General features: G+C 45.0%; 1 protein-coding gene across 2 annotated transcripts in view; it reads left to right on the plus strand.

Annotated features, from left to right (window-relative positions):
* Window positions 1-960: 960 nt before the first annotated feature.
* Window positions 961-22,668, plus strand: part of LMX1B (LIM homeobox transcription factor 1 beta) — a 177,836-nt gene continuing 156,128 nt past the window's right edge. For both annotated transcript variants that reach the window (XM_072631945.1, XM_072631946.1), the window contains exons 1-2: window positions 961-1,739; window positions 2,603-2,789. In XM_072631945.1, coding sequence (XP_072488046.1) covers window positions 1,601-1,739; window positions 2,603-2,789 — 326 coding nt within the window. In that variant the 5' untranslated portion in view covers window positions 961-1,600. The remainder of the gene's footprint in view (window positions 1,740-2,602; window positions 2,790-22,668) is intronic.

Genomic DNA, 22,668 nt, shown 5'->3' on the forward strand with positions numbered 1-22,668 from the left:
CCCCACTCTCTCCAGTGGTGAAGCAGGACTGTGGGACTGTGAGGAATTCCTTCTCTCGACCCCTAGATCCCAGGGCAGCAGCCTACGTCCAGCACCAACTACCAGGACCTCTGCGACCTCGGAGTCGGAGCTGCTCGGGAGAGGAGAGGAAGACCAGTCTTTTCTGGACACAACTAGAGAAAGCTCAGGACACTGCTTTCTGGGACAAGCTGGGGAGTCCGGGGACCCGCAACGAGCTTCCATCAAGTCTATTCCGATCCTACTTACCCTCCTCACACCCCCTACATTCCCCACCCCAACGTTGTTTTGGTCAGTTTCCCTTACCCTCTCCCCCGTGGGACCCCAAGACTCAACCAGGGTTTAAACCCTCCACCTACCTCCCCTGCCCTGGGTCCCCTCCCAGAGACTGGCCCCGACATCGCGACTTCTGCCTCACTGTCCCGTTCCCGGGAACCAGAGGAGACACACTCCCCGTTCCCTGCAGTCCTCCAGCGCTGAGCTTGCTTGGATTCACATATCTCTTTCCTCTCCCTTCTTATTTAAAAAAAAGAAGAAAGAAAAGAAAGGAAAGAAAACTTTGTCAATTTTCTCGTCTCCCCTATCCAAATTTTCCAAGAGGGTGGGGCTAGGACAGAGAAGGAAAGAGGAATTTTTCAACACAGACACAGTAAAAAAAAAAAAAAAAACTTTTTCAAGAGTTTGCTCTCGTTTTCCCTGAGCGTCCACATTAGCTTGAGCCAACAGTACCAGCACCCGGGAACCTAGACGGGGCTGGCTACGCGCTTGAGGCCCAGCAAGCCCTTGGGGGGGCGCCCAGCGACGGCACTATTTGACGTGGAGAAGACGGCTCATCCTAGCGCAGGAATACGAGACGCACCAATGGAGTTCAAATGTCAGGAAGTTTGAGGGAGGGGTGAGGCGGCTCCCGGGCCGGGAGTATCCCTCCGCCTCCAGCTCCAGCTCTAAACTGAGCGGCTCCTCGGGCGCACCATGGCACATTAATAGTGTGCAGAGCGCACCCGGGAGCCCAGCACCCCAGCTCCGCCCAGGACCCGACTGCGGGTCCTGCCCGGCACAGCCCGGCACAGCCTGGCATCCCCCACTTTCAGCCTTCGGGGGCCAGCTCTGTGGGGCCCCCTGGCCCGCCTCCTCCTTCTCCTCCTCTTTTCCTCCTCTGCTTTCTCGCCGCCTCCTCTTGCTGCTGCTGCCACCGCCGCAGCCGGGGAGCTTTGCTGACAAACAGGTGACAGAAGAGACGGGAGTGTGTGCATGTGTATGTGTGTGTGCATGTGTATTTGTGTGCGCGCGCGCGTGCGTGTGGGTGTGTGAGTGTGTGTACATACACCGGACAGATCCCGCGTCCCGGAACCACGGCCAGAACCCAGAGGAATAAGCCGCTCCTCTCGCCTCTTCTCCGGGGTCTGCGAAACGTTTTAAACGCTTAAAAAAGAAAGAAAAGAAACTGATCCCCATTCTCCAAGGGGAGTCTGGCTCGAGCCGCTGGGGTTCGCGTGTTGTCTCCTGGTCTCGGGGAACAGAGAAGCAGCCTACCAAGCCTCCTGGACCCCCGAGTTCACAGCTTGCCCCGTGTCGGCGCCCCATGGATATAGCAACAGGTCCCGAGTCTCTAGAGAGGTGCTTTCCCCGTGGACAGACCGATTGCACCAAGATGCTGGACGGCATCAAGATGGAAGAACACGCCCTGCGCCCCGGGCCCGCCACCTTGGGGGTGCTCCTGGGTGAGTGCGGAGGGAGGGGACGAGATGAGGGGAGAGGATGGAGAGGGACATCCCACAACCGCATCGATTGTTGGGCCGTTCCTTGACCTATTTCCTCCTAAAATCCGCATGGGTTGAAACTAGGGCTCTGGAACTGAAAGTTGTCCCTAGCTGCAAGGAAGGGGGCGGGCGGTAGGGGCGGCCCCCAAAGTTTCGTGTCATTGACTGGAGACAGAAGCCGAATGAGCCCTACTCTGAGCCGCTCCCGGAGAGGGACCCGACTGATGACACTGGTCCTAGTGTTGGAGTTTATAGGACCACAGAATGTTAGAGATGGAAGGAAACAGGCTCATTTTGTTCAATCTCCTGATTTTATAGTTGGAGAAACCGAGGCCCAGAGAGGGCAACTGACTTGCCCAGGGTCACTCAGCAAGTTAGTGGCAGAACTGGTATTAGAACCTAGGTCTCCTAACTCCTAATTATATTTCTAATGCTTTATGCTACCTATTCATTTCTTCTTTAGTGTGAGATTTTTCCTACTCCCACCCCCACCCCCCAAAAGTATTTCTTCTGAATAACTGGGACTGTGGGATTTTGACCCGTTTGATGTGCAGATACCTCCTCTTCATGTTGACTAGGGGCTGAGCCTGCTGGGCCAAGAGCACAGGGGTCAGGGTAGGGGACATCCCTGAAGAGTTCGCCGTGGCCCTGGTCCCTCAAGCCTGTGCTGGTCGGCTCTGCTCTAGCCGGGAAGCTCCTAGAGCCCCGAGTCTGGCACCCGCTGGCTGCACCGGGAAGGCCGTGTCTGGCCGCACCTCCCCTCCTTCAGTCCTTGCTCATGGAACCTCCTCCCCCCTGCCCCTATTCTTGTCTCCCTTCCTCAGGCTCGGACTGCCCGCATCCCGCCGTCTGCGAGGGCTGCCAGCGGCCCATCTCGGATCGTTTCCTGATGCGAGTGAACGAGTCGTCCTGGCACGAGGAGTGTTTGCAGTGCGCTGCGTGTCAGCAAGCTCTCACCACCAGCTGCTACTTCCGGGATCGGAAACTCTACTGCAAACAGGACTACCAACAGTAAGAGCCTCTCCTTCTCCTCCTTTCTTCTCTCTTTTTTAAATCTTCCTCCTTCTCATCTCCTCCTCTTCTCCCGTTTGCCACCACCAGGGCCGAGAGCACGCAGGGACAGAACACTCTAGGGTCAGTGTCCCCGGAGACCGGAGCTTTGAGCCCCAGCTCAGGGCACAGAGAGAACTGCCCTAAGCCCCCACGGAGGCAGTTCAGGCACACCGACTGTCTTCCAGCATCCTAGCCTAGAGTTCTACCCTCCCCGACACACCCTGCCTGGACTCAGGACTGAATACTAGTGGCCCTACATGCCTTATGGACCCTGCTTGCTCATCAGCAAAGATCCATGAGCGTTTGGTGGTCCCTCATTGCTTCCCTTAGGTGGGGTTTGAGAGCTGTGGGCTCTCGCACCCTAACTCCGCCAGGAACCCAATCGCTTCTCCAAGGTAGTCCCACAGTTCCGGACTCTCTCGTAGAGCTTCCTCTCCCTCCCTTCACAACCTTGAAGTTGTACGGAAAAGTTACCCTGGGCCTTCGTTCTACAGGGAGCTCACCTGCTCTGGCTACTCTAAGTCTCTGAAATTAAGGTTTGGCCCAGGCCAAAACAAGCCCTGCGCCTCTGGAGAGGATGCATAGGCCGTTCTTCATCCTTTGCTGTGCTCCATGGTGGCAACTTGGATCCCCTCTTGGCTATTTTCTCTGGTTCAGAGCCTAGGAATATCGGTGCTGGGCTCACTCGCTTTGCAGAGGCCCAGCTGCCCCATTTTCTTGATTCTCTGACTCTCGGGAGCTGGTTCAGTTTGGTTGGGTTTACTAAAGACCTGGCGCCCTTCGAAGCAGGGAGGCCGCCGGTCGCCCCCGCACCGACCTGGGGTCTTGTTTCCCTCCTCCTCCTTCCCCAACTCAGAGCTGCCCCCGGCCCGGCCCGAGACAAAGGGAAGGGCGGTTCGGCCCCTTTTGTCCCTCGGCTTCAGGGGCCGCTGCCGCTCGCCCGCCCTTTTCCGAGCCAGGCTTGCTCATAGCTGCAGTGGCTAGGCCGGTCTCCATGGGGACAGGCCCGGGGCTCCGGACCAAGGACTGCAGTGCCCAAGCGCTGTCCGTGGGAGGCTACCTCTTGCTCTGGACCCTGGGAGTGGATAGGACCCTAGCCCTGCGTTCCTGAAGTAGGGGACTTGAGCATTTCAGGTAGTCCTTCGGGGACTGCCCACGAAGGGACCCTCAGTCCTTCCTTTAAAAAATTTTCTTCATATGAAATTAAAAATAATCATAGTAACTAAACAGGATCCAGGCCGCCGTAACCGAATCCATGGGGTTTGGGTAAAGGGTGTTGCTGGCTGGCTCTAAGACAGGAATGGCTCCCGTGGCCCCAAAGATGCCGTACCCAAGAGTTCCGAGACCCAAGGTCCCAGAATAGTGAATGCTTCTGCGGGCCATCTTCCTTGCTTCCGAGATCTCTCCCGCGAAACTTGCGTCTTACCCGAGACTCTGACCCCAGCGGCTGAAGGAGTGAGTCAGAGCTCCAGGACAGGCAGCGGCAGGGGCAAGGAGGGGTGGGCTCTGGGAGTGTGCTTACTCCAGTTAGTGGAGTGATGTCTTCTTATTGCACTTTATGCTTGTCCAGCTTGGCTTTTAGCCCAGGTCCTGGCTTAGGCAGCGCTGAGGGGAGAGACCTGGATGAAAGAATCCTTCGCCCAGGGTCCCAGGCACCTCTTTAAATGGGACACCAGCCGGCTCCCAGTTTTTGTGCCTTAGTTTCGACGGGTGAAATTTTTTCTCTCCATCTCCCGGTTACTACATGTTTGCCTCTGTGCCCTAAAAACTGCTTTGGCTTTGGAGTGGTTCCTCAAAATTCAGGCCAGTCTTTCTCATTATTTCTCTTTCAATAACTTTCCCGGGGACCTGCGAGAGAGGAGGAAAGGAGTTATAGAGGAGGGAACATCCGTGTCTTTGGCATCTGCTCGGAACCTTTTGTACCATGCGGGGCCTTTTCTTTTTCCGGGAGAGGGCAGGGAGTTTCTGTCGGTTTATCAACTCGAAGCCACAGACAGCAGAAAAACTGCCTTGAGAGCAGACAGGGGAGGCATCACTCTAGGGGGAGATAATTCGCTTACTCAAAACAGCCTTTTTCAGAAGCAAATTTAAAATGACAGAAATCACCGAATACTTGCTTGCTTCTTTCCAACTGCACTCTTAGGAGGACCTGGCGCAGATAACTGAGGGGCAGGCAGGGAACTTTTTAAGATCCGGGTTTGAACTGTTCACCTAATGATTTGGTTTCTGGGCAGTTCAACTTAGTGAGAGCTGCTTTTATTGAAAGGCAGAGAGAAAGAAGGGGAGGTAGAGGAGAAGGGGAGAGAGGGAGAGAAAAGACTGGAAGAGAAGAGAGAAAGGGGGAGGGGAAAGAAAGAAAAGGGAAAAAGGAAAGGGCAGAAGAGAGGAAGAGCAAGAGAGATAAAGGGAGAAAGAGGGAAAGAAGGGGAAATCGGTGAAAGAAGAGAAGAATGGGAAAGAAAAGAGAAAGCAGAAGGGAATGAGAAAGCACCTGGAAACAAAAATACAAAAATGAATGATTTTCAAATACAAAGTATAGGGAATGGTAGTTTTTTTTTTTAATAGAGTAAATGCTAAGAGCACCTCTAGAACTTTTTATTGCAAATTCATTAAGATAAATTGGAGAAAGGCATGATTAGCATATAGAATACTGCACAGTCTCATGAACCTCAAAGTTTTATTTTGCTTTCTACATTCAAAAATTTCTCTTGAGGCAACCCAGCTGTATATAGGCAAGACTGAATAAGGCAACATTCCCTTACTCCCAAATCCTACCTGGTCAGAACCTCCTTCCATTGTCCTCCAAGCACAGGTGACAAACCTTCCTAGGCCCTCTTTGGCCAGCCAAGATAATGTGCTGGCTCACAATTGTTCTTTATTAATTTGCTTTATTTGTCTGCGGAGGAAGAGCCCGAAAGGCTTGGGTGGGTTGTGTGTGCCTGTTTTTGTCACTAGGCCCCATCCAGGTGCACATATTGAATTTTGTTGAGAGACCAGAAGAATATAAAATATGGAGGGCCATTGTCATTTACCGGAGAGACAGGTTGTAGAGCAGATTTTTGAAATGTAATGTGGCTGTTGTCACTGGAATTGGGCTTACTGTTGAGAAATGCTTGTTGTTTGTTCCTCTCACTGAATTCACAGAACTAGAGTCAGCAAGGAGTTTGCATTTTAGACCTTGTGTGATGATGGTATTCCACCAGGAAATAAAAGCCATTTTAAAAATAACGTTGTCTTGGAACCTCCCTGTAGTATTGTGTGTGTGAGCCCCTGCCCATCTATATTGCATCCTGTGTATGTCTATGTGTGTACATATATAGGTACATTTTAGTTTTTCTGTGTGTGGATCCCTGCTTCTGTTAGTATGGTATGTGGATATGTGCATAATATGCATTTGTGTATGTCTATTCTTATACGAATATTCCTTTGTACAAAAGTGTGAGTCCCTCTGCTCCTTTGTCTGTGGTACAAAGTGTATGGATATGTATGTGTGAATCTGTACCCTTTTGAATGTGGTATTCCGTTTGTACACATAAAGCCCTGGTCCTCTGGCTGTGGTATACACACACACAGTGTACACCCATACCCACAGTCACACACAGAGTGAATCCCTACTCCTCTATCTTGGTAGAGTGTGTGTGTGTGTGTGTGTGTGTGCAAGTGTGTGAATTCCTACCTGCCTATGGATGGGCACAGTGTATGTACCTCTGCCTTTCTCTGTGTCTGTGTCTCCCTGTCTCCCTGTGTTTGTGTGTGTGTGTGTGTGTTAATCCCTGGCCCTGGATTATGATACTGAGGTTTGATGGATTCTCTGTTTACCCAGGGATCTGGGCATCCACAGTCCTCGTGGGTTGTAGAGGTGGATCCTGAACTGAGTGGGGCAGGGCAGAGCAGGGCAGGGCAGCTTCTCTTTGATTTATTAAACAGAGTCAAACTACTTCAGCCACTGGGACAAAGATGGGGTGGAGGCCACCCACCTCCATATTCTCTTTTCACCAAAGGGACTTTTGGAAAGGAATCTAATCTTTGCTCAACCTTTCTGGCTGCTCTCATCATGTATGAGTTACTTTGAGGCAGGCAGGCATATGAGCAGTCAGGAGAAATCATTCCTATCTAAATTGAGGCAATCCAGTTAGTCCTCAAAATATGAAGGTCCACTGGAGCTTCAATGTCTTAGTTAGTCTCTCTCTATGTGCTAGCATTGAGTTGTGTGGCCATGGACCTTGCAAACCAGGCAGGACTAGGGATGGTGCTGCTAAGAGTTACTGACAATCACAACATGCATGTATTCTGTGTGCTTCTTCACTGGTCTGTGGTTTTGGAGTCCTTACAGTTCAATGGTCATTTGGAGGAGAAGTATAATGCCAAAAACAAAATGAGAGAAGAATAGTCTTTGGGCTTGGAGAGGTTGGTATTGCCTTGACTGATCACCAGAGAATAAATGTTATAAGAGACCATGACTGTAGTTTCCTCCTTCCTCCTAAGGCCTGCTCAGGCATATTGTGCCTATGATTTCAAGAGAGCTCATTGATTAGAAAGGACACAAACTCCTTTTTTACCATTGGACCCTTTAGCAGAACAATTTGGGTAGATGGGCTTGAGAGGGGGGGGCATGGTGTAAAATAATCATATATTAAATGTGAGACAAATAGCTGGCTAGTGTGGACTGTACTTGAAATTTCTGATTCCTTGCTAAATTTGTTTTTAGTTCATATTTTTTGTTGCACTAATTGAATTCCCATTTCCAAATTTGCTCCCAGGTCTCTTTTTAGCACATTATAGGTTTGTGTACAACCTGACATTGGTGGTAATTTTGGCCTCCCCCCCCCCCTTTCCAAGTACTATGCTGTTTTAGTGGAGCCTGTAAACTTCATGCCTTCTTAAAGATCTTATTCATTAAATAGCTACATCAGATATTGCTTGTAACCCTTATTTAAAATAGCACAGAGCGTGTTTGCCTTGAGAAAAAATTAGAGGGTCCAAGTCTCTCCCTACTTGTAGAAGCAATTGGAAAGCCGGATGCTAGACCTAGGTGTACCGGCAGATCAACAATGGCCAGCATGGGTGGGGGGGGCGGGGCGGGGAGGGAGAAAAACAAGACAAAAAATCGGTTCTTTTCTGTCTCACTTGGGTGGGAAGGGCAGCCTTTGAGGCAAACTTAAAATGGATCAGGGGGTTAAATGAGGAGGCTGCCTGAGTAGTAATGCAACAGAGAAAGCCAGACCTGACTCAGATCTGAATTGTGAGGCCCAGTGATTTATTTATTCCGTGAGCTCTCTGTCAGAAGGGCCCTCTTGGTGCGGTGGATTAAGATGGAATAGATCCCGGTCAGATCTCAGCATTCCAAGCCATCGGGAGCTAGAAGGCAGTAATTAACTTTGTAATATTGGCCGAGTGTCTGAGCCCTTGCACAGACGAACCTTATTATTGGCTTGAGCACGAAGGAGATGGGAATCTGTATGCATGTGATGTTACAGTACCAAGCTCTTTCTCGAACTTCCAGCCGTTACAATGGAAACGTATCGACATCTGTAAAAAGCGGGTGTGGGACTAGATAATCTCCCAAATCTCTTCCAACTCGAAAAATCCCAGGATCCTAACAATGATGGGGGGTGGGGGTGGAGAGTGGATGTTAGTACTGTGGCTGCTGGGGGTCCCTGGAAGGGATTTGGCACATTATTTAGCGAGGAGAACTATTTAAAAGACAAGAAAAGCCACAATAAAGGAGGACTCGAATTTGTCTCGGTTTCTGGGTTTCCTTTAGAAAAATATCAGCTTAGCCAGATGACACACTGCTGCTGAATGTGTGCCTGAGTTAGAAATCGCTTTGAGTTTTCGTGCCTCGGCAAACTTGTCTGGTGTCGACCTAAATTCATCCCTCCATCCTCCCACCAAGCACTACCAATGGACCAGCTTGTGAAAAGGGGCTTTGCATTAAATTGAGAGGTATATATGGGTGGAAGTGATAGGGTGATGCCACGAGACAAGTTTGTCTGCAAAAAATGAATAAATTGTATTGCAAAGAAAAGCTTTGCTCGAAAACCCTAACACAAAAGCAACGAGGCTGGGTGCGGGTGGGAGAGAGAGCTCTGCTGTTTAGCTAGTCAGAGTGGGTGTACCTGAGCTATAGCCCAAGAAGGAGGGCGCCGAACGCTGCAGCCATCGCCGCCACTGGGGTTCTTAACTTGAAAATTTCAGGACATATACTGATGCCTTAACCTACTATCTCTAACCTGAGGGGTTCACGGGTTCATTCTTGGGGAAAACAAACCCCCAAATTAGTGCGTTCCAGGGAGCTCACCCTGGGAAAAGAGGCAATAGGATAGGGAAAATATATTTTTCATTTGATGAATGTGTGTGCAGACGTATATGAAATTTTTAAAATTTCAGAGATAGATTTCTAAACTCCTTTTGGTTTTCCAAATGAAGTTAGATTGTGGATTTTCAACCTAAAAAAGTTGATTGAAATAGGGAATCTAAAAAGCATTTTTTTTTTGTCACGACATCATGGAATGAAGGAAAAAGATGATTCCTAGAACCTTTATTTGGTAGTGCTGAAAAAAGAAATTTTTTTTTTTACTTCGCTGTCCAGGGGGTGAAAACGTTTTACTTTATTTGATAAATAGTTGCCTCTTCGCTGTTTTCCAGGGCAAGTTTAGTATTTGTATGGATGTGGTGGAACCGGGATCTCTAGGGTTCCTTCCAACTAGTATTCTGGGCATTTGGTTCTGCGATGATTTTGTAATTCCTTGTACTTGTCTTGCTTCGGATCACGATGGTTTCCTTTTTCTTAAATGCTGCTTGGTGGTTATTTGCACGGAAGGGAGGGATGGAGAGGACAGACGACCGGAGGAATAAACGAAATGCCTGGCTAGCGGGTTCGAGGGCAGGGGGACCATGCTAGGGAGCTGGTGTGATTACCTTGCCGCCAACAAAGACAATCCCCAGGGACAGATACCCCCAGATGTTCTACAGCCGCGCATGGGAGGAAAAGAGGTCGAGAACTCAGCAGGTTCTCACGCACGATGGGAGAAATTTTTATTTTGCTAATTATCATTATTAGTACTATTGTCATTTTCCAGAAGGCAGAAGGAAAATGTATTGCTTCTCTTTAGCTGCCGCCTTTCTGTTGTTTAAACACCCATAGCTAAAGCGGAAAGCTATGACTGGTATCTCTGAGGAGCAACGGGGAATCTTTTGTAATAGTCCCTCTAATTTCTATAGGGCTTCCAAGTCCAGAGAGCGCTTTCCTCTCAACATTCCTGGATGAGAGGGAGATCATTTAAAAATCATTACCCACATGTTTCCAAATGTCCGGGAGGTGTACCCAGTCTGTCCTTAAAAGGAATTTTTATCCTGAGTTAACATATATTTGTCCCTGGGTCAAATTATGTCCTTTTCAAGGAAGCGAGCCATTCCCTCCACATCTAAGAATAAGTTCTTTCTTGTACCACTGGTATAAGCTGCCGAAGTCACCCTAACATTTTTATGCCGTTGAAGAAAATTCGGTCGGTGCATCCCAGAAATGCCTAGAAGTAGAGAGGCTGACTTAGCAGTATTTGGGCATTTTCACGCTTGACCCTAACAGGACAGGCTTCCTTCTGTCATTCAGAGGTTTTTCCACCTCTAAGTAAAGCAAGGAGAGGCTCTTTCTCTTGTGTCCGGAGGGGCTAGTCATTCATCAAATGCAAGCCGCTTTTCCATCAGAGACACCAGGAAAGAAAAAGAAAGAAAGGAAGGAAAGGAAAGGGAAAGAAAGAGAGGAAGAAAGGAAGGGAGGGAGGAAGAGGAAGGGAAGAAAGAGGAAGAAACAAAGAGAGGAAGAAAGGAAAAGAATGGAAGAAAGTGTAAGACAGAAGAAAAGAGCGAGTAAGAAAGTGAGAGGAGAAAGTAAGAGAAAGAAAATCAGAGAGAAAAAGAAAGAAGAAATCGGATAGGAAAAAAATCAGAAAAAGTAAGAAACAGAAGGAAAAAGCGAGAAAACGAAATAAAAAGAGAAAGTAAGAGGAAGAAAATCTGAGAAGAGAGAAGAAAATCAAAAGGAGAGAGAGAAAGTAGGGAGGGAAGGAGGACCCCACCTCAGTCAGTCAAAATGAGGGGTGCGTTAATACCCACTCCACACCAAGGGGGCATATTCAGGGAAAACAAATTCCCCCTTTTCTTCAGGGCTTATGGCAAGGAGAATTATGTAATTCTCCTTGCATTGCAGCCTTGTCTGTCGTCTGGAAAGGATTTTTATCCTGAGGAGGTGGCGAATTCCTGGAGGAGTCTTGGGGGAAAGAGTGTAGGTGGGGGTTCCAACAAGCTGTCACAAAATAGAGTATAATCGCTTGTAGTACAGCCCCAAGGTCTTGGGACCTGAGACGTGGGAGGGTGTGCGCTTTTAATGTGTGTGCCTATTGTGTTTTTGTATCTATGTGCACAGAAATGCTTGTGAGCTCTGGGTGTGATAGAAAAGATTGTAACCTATGTTCACATTGTGACTGCATTTACTCTTATTTGTTGTGTAACATAGGAAAAAGTCGTTTTGCCTCTCTTAGCCTCAGTTTCCCTCTCCATAAAATGGAAATAATGATAGCTTGCCTACCTCACAGAATTGTAAGGAAAGCACTTTATAAACTCTAAGGTACTAAAGAAATGTCAGCTATTATTATTTTTACTATTATTATTAGTTTACCCCTGGAGTTCAGATAGAAAAGGTCCTAGGACAAGTCTATCCTACTATTACTCTTTTGCAATATTATATTTAATGTTCTGAGAATTGTTTTCATTATCATTATCATTATATTTATGCATTGAATTAGCTACCTTTTCTCTAAATCCAGCCTTCTAAAAAATGCCGTCATGTCTGCCCTAGTTGGCGGGAGGGATCCCCTCTCCGATGCTGGTCAAGGGCTAAAAGTGAAGTTGTTCAGAAAGGGTTAATTGGGCCCAGTCTATATTACTGTGCATAGTTCCACTCCCTCACCCCCGGCCCCGCAGCCTTTTTGTCCAGGTAAGATGCACCCACCTCTGTCGATGGGGAAGGCAGAAGGCAATGTCGGGCGCTTTGATTTTTTTTAAGGTGAAAAAAAAAAGTGATTCTAGTCGTAGGGTGAATTTTTTCCAGATTGCCTGGCCTCGCGGCCGCGTTGCCTCCCCTCTGTGGCTGCCGTCTTATTGTGGCTCTAGAATGATGAAGGTGATTTGAAGTCACACATTCTCGGGGGCGTTTAGCGGCACATTCCTTTCCATGGAAGTGATTAGTACATGGAAAGCTTTCCTCTCCGCGTCCCCCACCGCACCTCCCCCCAGCCGCTCCTGCTCTGGGCTCCATGGCCTCCAGTTTCTTTTGTAAGGTCAAAACACCTTAGATACTAATTAAAAGTCAGTCTTGTGGACTGGCACCGAGGGCTAGGAATAGAGGGACGCCGACGCTTTCCCCTCCGCAGGGGAAGCCAGCATGACCCGATGTGGGCAGTTAGGTGGGTTGAATCCCACGTTAAAAAAAAAAAAAGCGTGACTTTTATCTTCCATCTGCGTGATGATGAAGATGGTCATAATAATATCTCCGTTTCTAAGCACTTAAAGGTTTACAATGTGTTTTCTTCACTGCTACATCAGAAGAGAGGGAATGTAAGGATTACAACCCTCTTTTAACCGAGGAGGTTTAGGCAGGGAAATTTCCTAGGACTAGAAATAGATGGAGACCTTACAGACTATCCCTTGCAATCCTCCCTCACCTATTATTTAACTGACAAGGAAATGGGAGCCCAGAGAGATCAAGTGATATTGCCCAAGGTAACACAGTAAGTTGCAGAGTCACGATTCAAACCCAGGTTCTTGGACTCCAAATGCAATGTCTGTTTTGGGACACCACAGTGTAGAATCCAATCACAGAATCCGAGGTGGAAGGGCAACTGGTCGGCCTCACAACTATGGAGGAATACTCTTCTGCAATGTCCTGACAAGTGTCCACCCAACCTCTGTTGGGAAACCTCTAATGATGCGGACCTCACTATCCAATGAGACAGTCCCTTCCACTTTGAACAGCTGTGGTCATTAGTATGTTTCCTTTCACAGACCCAGCAGCCTTTGCTTCTCTGGAACTCTCTCCTTCCAGTTGCTCTTATTTCCTCCAAGTCCAAAAAGGACAGTATTTCAAGTTTTGGAAAGGGAATGACCCTGCTCCTCTTAATTTTTTTCTCTTTCCAAGGCTAAACATTCCTAGTTCCTTCAAGTAATCCCTAAATGGCATGGTTTCTAGTCCTTTCTGTAACTGCCTAATGACTTGCTAAGGATCGTAGAGCTAAGAACTGACAGATTCTAGGATCCCAGAGCTAAGAACTGGCAGATTGTAGGATCCCAGAGCTAAGAACTGGCAGATATTAGGATCCCAAAGGGTAAGAACTGGCAGATTCTAGGATCCCAGAGCTAAAAACTGGCAGATATTAGGATCCCAGAGGTAAGAACTGGCAGATATTAGGATCCCAGAGCTAAGACCTGGCAGATTCTGGTCTCAAAAACAAGTCTGCTGACTCTAAGGGCACCACTCATAGGTAAAGATGGCCTTATTGACAACACACTTCGGGGTATGTTATCAATGATGGCCATCAGTGGCCTGACCATGGACATTATCTCTCCCTCTACAACTGATCCCCATTCCCTCATGCCCTGGTGGCTGTCTCTTTTCGCTTTAATTCAGAGTCTAATCCAAGGCTCTCCCATGTTCAAAGCTCTGACTTCCCAAACTAGGCAGAAATTAGTAGAAGTGAAGGAATGCATATCACTGGGGGCTCAATATCATAGTCCTCTCTCAGGAGAGACTGCTGTGTTTGGTGTTGCAGAGAGCACATGGAGAAGTCAGGGCTTGTAGCAAAGCGAGTGCCAGAAGGATGTGAGACTGAGGCCAGGGACATTGCTCAGCTCTTCCTGCCTTGGGCCAGGCAGATTCCTTAACCTGAAAGAAATCCAGAAAACAAGCTCCTTCTGGATCTCTAGATGCTAATTGACTTTCAAGAACCTTCCAGGGTCAACATTCCTGTAACCCCCAACACCTTGAGGTCCAGCTGGTTAGTAAAAGCACACACCCTCTCATTCCTGTTACTAGATATACAGCAATTCAGCATTATGGCCTCCTTAAACGTTAAATTGAATTTTCCTGAGGAAAAAGGTTATCTCTCTCCCCATCTATCTATCTCTCTGTCTATCATTTTTTATCTATCTACCCACATATACATACTTGTATTGTTTCTCTGGTCTTTCCTGGGGGACCATCCATGGAATTTTCCTCTGAAAATCCTCACCGTGTCTCATTCCACCTTCCCATGGTTCTGGGTACCCAGACTAGCTGAAAAGCATTATGGTACTCCTCAGACTGGATTTGAATTTTTGTCCTTGTTCTTCTACTTCCTGGCTCGATGATTTGGAACAAATCTCTGCTCCCACCCCTTTCTGAACTTGTTTCCTCCTCATCTGTAAAATAGGGATAATGAGACTTGTATTTTGCCTGATAGGCAAGTTATAAATTGTAAAGTACTATAGAAATATAAGATAGATAGATGGATAGACAGACAGACAGATAATCATGACCTATCCATGCTCAGAAAAAACATCCAAAAGGCCAACTATGAATTCCTGTGTCCTTGAGTACCAGCATCCTGCCTAACACTCCCACAGGACCTGGGGGACAAGTATTCAGGTAGTAATTTACAATATAAAAATTCTGGCTGTGTAGGATGAGTGGGTTGTGGGGACAAAGAGTAGCATAGGTCTGATGGGGGATCCTTCTAAAAGACCCCCCCCCCCCAGATAGAAATGGTAGAAAGAAAATTGAACTTGGCATAAGGACAGCTGGATTCCATTCTAGTTTCTGCTGCTTACTAGCCGTATGACTTTGAGCAAGGTATTTCCTCTGAAAGAGCATCAGTTTCTTCATCTGTAAAATAGGGATAATAATACACAGTCTTCCTCAGATGGTCATGATGAGGAGAGCACTAATAAATCTATAGAAATGTGAACTGTGGTTTTAATAGGGAAGTCCAGAGGAATCTATAGTTGGAGAGTATCTTTGAGTCAGCTCTTGCCTGAGAGTAACTTTCCAACCACCTTGACTCTTACTTCCGGCCCAAACACTATGTCAAGCTAGGCCAGTCCCCCAGTGGCTCTGAGCATCCTGTTCAGTAAGTGAAAGGGCAAATACAACTTAGCTCTGATTGTGGCTTGGGGTTTGGGGGCTTTGAAAAATTCAACTCCTCATTCGACCTTGGTTGGTCTGAGGGTTAGGAAGATACATTCAATGACAGGAGCCATAACTTTCAATTTGTAGGATGCCACAATGAGACCTTAGCTTTTGGAGGGTGCAGGGGGGAGGAGTCACCAAGCCATTTAAGAGCCAATTGTAAGTTGTCACTCAGGCAGGAACATACAAAAGCACTACAGGACAGTGGGGTTGATCATCAGCCTTCCAAGCCATTCTTAGAGCTGGAAGAAACTTTAGAATAAAGAATTCTGTGTGCTAGAACAAGTGATCGGAAAAGGTTAGAACCTTAAACAGTAAATGTTAGAACTGGAAGGTACCACAGGAAAAACAGAATTAGGGCAAATATATATGCAATGTTAGAGCCATTCCAATTACAAATGTGGAAATAACGTCGACAAGAAGAAAAACCTAAATTACATATATTTTATGGCTATTTTAGCAGGAAAAAAAGTGTTTTAAAAAGTTTATTCAGGAAATAGAGGAAGTTAAGTGGTAGACATTTGCCATCTCATCAGCCAGTTGGTGATCTCCATTCCTGTCATAAATGTCCTGTGTCATTTGATGCCAAAACCAACATGATTTTGTTCCCAAGTGGCTTATATGGTTTTTTTTTTTTTGCAGTAAATGTTTATTTGTTAATAATATCCTTTAAACAGCCTAGTCTTGACCTCAAGTCTCTTGAAGCATCCATCTTTCCCCAGAAAAATCTTTCAAAGTTTGTGTAATTTTTTTAGGAGAAGGTGTAATTGATGGGACAGTGAAGGGCCCTGTGTTTGCTTTAACTACTGCAGCTGCGTGGACTAGCTGTTTATAAGGGCCCACTGTGCTGTGAATAGTGACTTTCTTAGATTTCAAGTCTGGTTGACAGAACTTCCTAAGGGTTCTTTACATTTGCTAGTTCTGATCAGTAAAAATAAATTTTTGTGCTGGCTCTTCCTTTGGTCTTTCCTTTCGAAATATTGTATCAGTTTCTATTGAGCTTCCTGATTTTACAGTAATTCTCTGTTTATTAGCCCTTGGTTATTAACCAGGAAAGGCAGCAGTACTGGATCAACTATTTGATTCCTGCTGGTGATCAAGAGTTTGGATTGAATTTTTTTCCCCCTAAAATTAGAGCCCATAAATTGAAACCATAGAATCACAGAATCATAGACACAGAGGATGTTAGGGCAGGAAAGGATTTTAGAACAAATTCTATCAGAACAAAGAACATAAAATGCCATAGCTTAAAGGGACCATAGAACATAGAATATATTATAGCACACAGAATATTAAACCTGGAAAGAGCCTTAGAACACAAAATGTGAGCTGGAAGGAACCTTAGGATAAAAGATGTAAGAACATAGATTAGAGACTTCTAGAAAACTGAAAAAAAAAACAAAACAAAACTTAGATCATGGAACGTTACATCGTACACAGAATGTTAGAGCCGGAAGAGACCTTTAAAAATAAATTGTTAGCATTAGAAGGGAACTTAAAATACGGAATCTTAGATCATAGAAGATTGAAGGTCAAAGCTGGAAAGTCTCTTAAAACATAGATCATTGAATTTTAAAAGTAGAAGCAATCACCCAGTCCAACCTAAGCCTTTCATTTTAGAGGGAAAGCAACAGAATCAAGGAGAGAGCAAATGATTTGTCTAACATTACAGGGCCAATAATGATGGAATTACTCCAGAACAGACGTTGCTCTGGATTTTTAATGCGCTTCATGCTAATGCTCATATGAGGAATCCCTTAGCCTGCACCAGAACTAAGAAGGACGAACAATTAATTTTCAGAAAGGTGTTTCTGAAAAGAAAGTCAGAGGTCTGGAATTTGGCCTCCTGAAACAACAGTGACATTTGACCATTCCAACAATGAGGGTTTGTGAAGGTACTTGGGAGATGCTGAGAGCAGAGGTGATGAGCCGCTAAGCAGTGCCGCCCCCCTGGTAATCACAGTCCACTGCTCTGCTGACTTTGTGTTCAAGCTTCACTTTGCAGCAGTTTGGCTCCAACATGGGCCAGGCCTTTCCCGCCTTTAAGGGGTTTTGCCTTGAAAATCGATAGGCTGAATTTTGTGCAACAAGACTGCAGCCCTTGCAATGACTGGGAGTGGGTGAGGGGCTGGAGGAGGAGCAGGGGCTCTCACAGGACACGTTGCTGGGGGTTGCAGTTTTTCTTTCCCTACACAGTATTTCAGCTGTGACTCTAGGGTTGTCACATGATTCAGTGATTGCCATAGTTACTCTGGCCAGGGCATAAATGCTCTGGGAGCCAAGAGAGGCTTTGTAGATGTAGGAAGGAGCTCCCCTCCCAACCTTATAAGCTATTTGGGGCTGGGGGGTGGGGGGGAAGATTGCCTGGCCTTTCTGAGAGAAAGAAAACAATTGTTTATGGACACACCGATTCATAGAATTTTAGAGCTAGAAAGGGCTTTAGACTATGGACTGTCAGAATATGGAATAATTTCAGGGGGCGGGGGAGACCTAAGCACATAAAGTGTTAAAGAGTTAGAAGTGACTCGAGAACATAGAATGCTAAAACACGGAATGCAAAATGTCAGACTAGAACACAGAATTTTAGAATCTAGACCATGGAATGCCAGGACTGAAAGGGGCTTTAGAGTTCAACTATTCCAACACCTTCCTTTTGTAGAAAAGGAAGTTAGGCATCATACCCTGCCCAATCCAGAACCAAAATACTTCAGGTCTAAATATCCTTTAAGCAGACTAATTTTTTTCCTTGAAAAGGGATTGACAAACAGATCTAGATATATTATCATTCTGGGTGGTGCTTACTCTTTAATTCATTCACCAACCATTTATTAAGTGCCTAATATATTAAGTGCCTATGTATATATATATATATATATGTATATGTATAAATGCAATGTGTATTGCATTTATGTGTGTACATATACATACGTATACAGAGAAAGAGAGAGAGAAACCCTATGTCATGGAACTTACTGAGAATAGTTAGTTGTCCATTCTGGGAACCTAAGTGATGAAGGCTGCAGGGATGCTGCTCATATATGGGAATGCATATTCTTTGGCCTCATTTTACTTTTCCTGGCTTGTTTTGACATTACCTGAAAGCATTACCTGACATTACTTTTGACTTTGCTGACCTTAATGAAGATGGTGTCCAGTAAGTAGTAAGTTCTACCTTGGTTTCCTTGAAGTTCTAGCTATAGGACAGCAGGTAAGTGAGGAAGCAGGGCCAACACCTGCTGGGTTTGCCTACCAGTTTATGAAAGAGGCACCTGGCAATGGGGGGGTGGAAGTGGAGTGGGAAGTGGTGTGGTCAAGGAAGCCTGGAGGTTAGCACTGGGCTCCCTGGAGAGAAACTGCTTTAGAAAAGCTATAGTAGACAGAAAGGGAGCCAGGACCACTGGTAAGAATCAACCTCTGTCCTTTAAAGTGCCCCTTCAGTGGGGATAGGACCTTTGGGGAGATGTGAAAAGGTTAGAATAACTTCTACTCCCCTGGGGAACTAGTGCTTCCTGTGCTAGGGATCAGAGCAGAGGTCCAGAATCCTGCTGCTAATGGGGCAACCACAAGGCCCCATTTCTTCCCATCCTCCCCCTTCTTCCTTAGCTAAGACCTTCTCCTCTTCCCTTCCTCCCTCCCTGCCTGCTCCTGCCTCTTCTGTCGTTACCACACACTGCCCCCTCTCCACATACACACATACCCTCCTTTCTTCCTCCTTTTCTTTCCTTTCAGTCTGGATTCCCAGCTTAGGTTTAGAGTTTCAATAAACTCAGATGTGATTCAGGTGAATATTGAAGGCTATGTTCTCTTGGCTCCCCTTCCTAACTCCTGTAGCTTTAATGAACATTAGATTCCTCAGGGATTTTTGTTGTTGTGGTTATTGGTCTTTATTTCAGATTTTGAGACCTCAATTCTAATGCAGTCATATGGTCTCTAATTTTTCTTCAATGTGAACTTTTCATTCAGAATTTAATTTTATGAAAGGATTGGATTATCATCACAGGCCTTGTTGGGGTTCCAGTACTGGGCTTGGAATCAAAAGAGCTAGATTCAAATCTTAGCTCTGTTACTAGTTATATAAGCCTGGACAAGATATTTGCGTTCCTTGAAGGGGCTAGACTGAATTACCTCTAATCAGTCAATCAATCAATCAATTAACAAGGATCTACTATGATTCTATGATAACTGAGATTACAAATATAATAAATGAAACAATTCCTATTCATGAGGAACTTATATTCTAACAGGGTAGACAACAAAGACATACATATATCCAGAATAAATACAAAGAAAATTAATATAAATACATACAAAGAGGGTGAGCCTTCCAGTTCTGAAGCCTGTGCCCCTAAGAATTCCAGTTTGGGCACTACTGGGATCTTAGGCAATCACCTTCCCTCTCTGAATCTCAGTATCTTTCTTTGCAGAATGAGAGGGTAGACCCAATCACCTCTCAGGTCCCTTCCCAAGCCTAAATCCTTTTCTCTATCTGTAGCCTATAGACGATTTTCATATTTTGCAAAATGTCCATTTATTTCAGTTCCTTCCCCTGACTCTTGCCTGCTCTGACTTCAGTTTCCCTCTTTAAAAAATCTCTGAAGATTTCTCAATTGTTCATTTTATTCAGTTGTTTCCCCCCCAAAAAAAATATAACCAGTTTTTCCTAATACATTTATTAGGTCATCATAGAAAGGGATACTGTGTTCTCACCGTGAGATTAGCATTTTAATTCAGGATCTAAGCAAACTAATACTAAACCCTAGTCAACATTCAGATGGTTCATATTTCCAGGTCATTTCACAAAGTGGAAAGTGAGCTGAGGTTTGATTATTGGGCAAACAGAAGACGGACTTCAGATGGAATCCTCTGCAGAATCCTGTGGGTAATGAATCTGTGATGCATGGAGAATCTCACAGATTCCTAATGCTGGAAAGGATTGCATAACATAGACTACTAGAGGAGGAAGGGAATCTCAGAACCTTCAAGGTCACAACAAAATGTGAGAGCTGGAAAGGATCTTAGAACCTAAGAGTAGAAGCTGAGAGGGACTTAGAACCAAGAATGTTAATTCTGGAAGGGACCTTAGAAAAGACAATGTCAGAACTAGTCAAATCTTTAGAATGTAGAACTTTCTGAGCTAAAAAGGGCTGTCCAGCCCAGCTTACCCATAGCTTCTTAATCCTCTTTTTGTGCCATAGACCCCATTTGACAGAGTTTTGAAACCTATGAACCCCTTCTCAGAATAGCGGTGTTGTTTTTTAATCATAATGGAAAGAAATGCTTGATTCCAAGTAAAATTTATTGAAAATACATTTTTTTCACTATCCAAGTTTTGCAGATCTTGAATCCAAGTTAGGAACTCTTGATTTAACTCGACCACCTCCATTTATAGAGGTAGAAAGATTGCCTAAGTTCAAAAAAAATAGTAATTGGTAGAACAGGACTCAAATCCAGACCTTCTGACTGTAAGGTCATTTAGCTCCCAGTGTCCCTAGCTTTCTTCACTTTCTCCATTACTGCTTTTGGTTAAACTACTTATTCTCTTCCCACCATGCTCCACTCTTTTTTTGATACATCTAATTTTTTCAGGCTTGGTCATTCATGATTTTAGATTTATTAGCTATGTAGATTTCATTTGGGGGGGAGGAAGATAAGACACTGAACTGCAGTTTTTAAAAATGTATGTCAATTCATTCTAATACTCTTTTTAAAATTAAATTAAATTTATTTTTGTCACATTTTAAGTTCCAAGCTGCCTTCCTCCCTCCCTCCCCACCCTGCACTAGGGAAGGGAACTATTTGAACATATACAAACATACATACATATATATATATATACACACACGTTTATACATATATACATGCATATACACATATACATACACATACACACATATAATACATATATGGACACATATATGCATAAAACCATACTATATACATTTCTATTTATCAGTTTTTTCTCTGGAGGTAGATAGCATCTCTCTTCATAGGTCCTTTGAAGTTTATTTGAATATTTATAATACTCAAGATAGCCCAGTGGTTCACAGTTATTCTTCAAACAATATTGCTGTTATTGTATCCAGCATTCTCTAGGTTCTTTTCCTTTCATTCTTCATTTTTCATGCAGGTATTTCCATGTTTTTTCTAAAACCAACCTGATCATCACTTTTTACGGCACAGTAGTATTCCATCACTAATATTCTTAACAGACTTGTATGTGTGAAGATTCTAACAAAGACAGTTTAGAAGGATTAAAAAAACGCTAAAACCTGTTTCTATCCACTAGTTGGTCCTTAAATGCCTCTTAAACTTCAGCGTTATCCTACAGCAACAGAGTTAAATGGGCAGAAGAAAGGGGGAGGAGAAGAATAGTGTTGGGCAATTAAATGTAACTTTTCATTATCCAAAGGATTTTTGCTGGTTTTATCTTCTAATAAGATTATGTCAGGAACACAAGTACCTAGAAGCATGCTGACTGACAGGCTCCTGTACTTTCATCAGCCACTGTGACACTAAAACCTTGGGGTCTTTTGTCCGATAGAGTGAACTGACGGAAACTTGCCATCCTAATCCCCTCATTCATGTCAAGCATAGAAAAGAAGTCCTGCTTAGATGGTACCTTACAACAGTGTTCCCCTCCACCCCTTGGAGGCTCCGCTACAATGGACATCTTGTGCATCTGGGGCATGGCCAGACCCGGGCCCAGGCACCAGAGCCAGCCATGGGAGACAGTAGGGTGCAGTGGAGGATACTGAGTCTCTTGGAATTGGAACCTTAGAGCTTCAGGCTCAAGAGTGACCTGACTGGCTTTATCTCTGTGGGTTTCAGTTTTCTCATTTATAAAATGAGAATCATGTTTTCACTACCTATCTCATGAGCAAAAAGCACTTTGGAAAGTGCTATAGAAAAGGATTGGGTAGCTTGGTGACACAGTGGATAAAGCACTGGACCTGAAGTTAGAAGGATGTGGCTTCAAACCTGGCCTCAGATACTCACTAGCTGTGTGACCCTAGGCAAGTCACTTGACCTCATCTGCCTTGGTTTCCTCATCTGTAGAATGAGTGGGAGAAGGAAATGGCAAATCATTCCTGTCTCTTTGCCAAGAAAACCCCAAATGAGGTCATGAAGAGTCAGAAATGACTATAAAACAACTGAACAATGAAAATAACAAATAGAAAAGAAAGCTGATCATGCTATTAACTTGTCTCTCTCTCATTTCTTTGATGGAGTTCAGACAGAAGCTAGTCCTGGGACAAATCACTATTCTTCTTTTATATTTAATGTAATGTGGATTGTTACATTGGTGGGTAAATCAACTTTGTTTTGTAATTGGATAATAAAAGTATCTATGTCATTATATTTGTCATTACTAATTGTGTAAAATATGGGCAGCCTGTGCTTCAGCTATACCTTGTCTGAAAAACGGGAATTGAACAATTCTTCTATTATATACCTCACAAGACTCTTAGGACTATGCATACACCTTAAACATTATAGTGATAGCAGTAGTCATCATCACTGTTTATCCTTGGACAAATTACAGAGTATAAAACTGAAAAGGAACCTCAAAGATCATCTGGTCCAATCCTCTCATTTTATAGATGGAGAAACAGAGGC

The sequence above is a fragment of the Notamacropus eugenii genome, chromosome 1, assembly GCF_028372415.1.
Source record: "Notamacropus eugenii isolate mMacEug1 chromosome 1, mMacEug1.pri_v2, whole genome shotgun sequence".
Lineage (NCBI taxonomy): Eukaryota > Metazoa > Chordata > Mammalia > Diprotodontia > Macropodidae > Notamacropus > Notamacropus eugenii.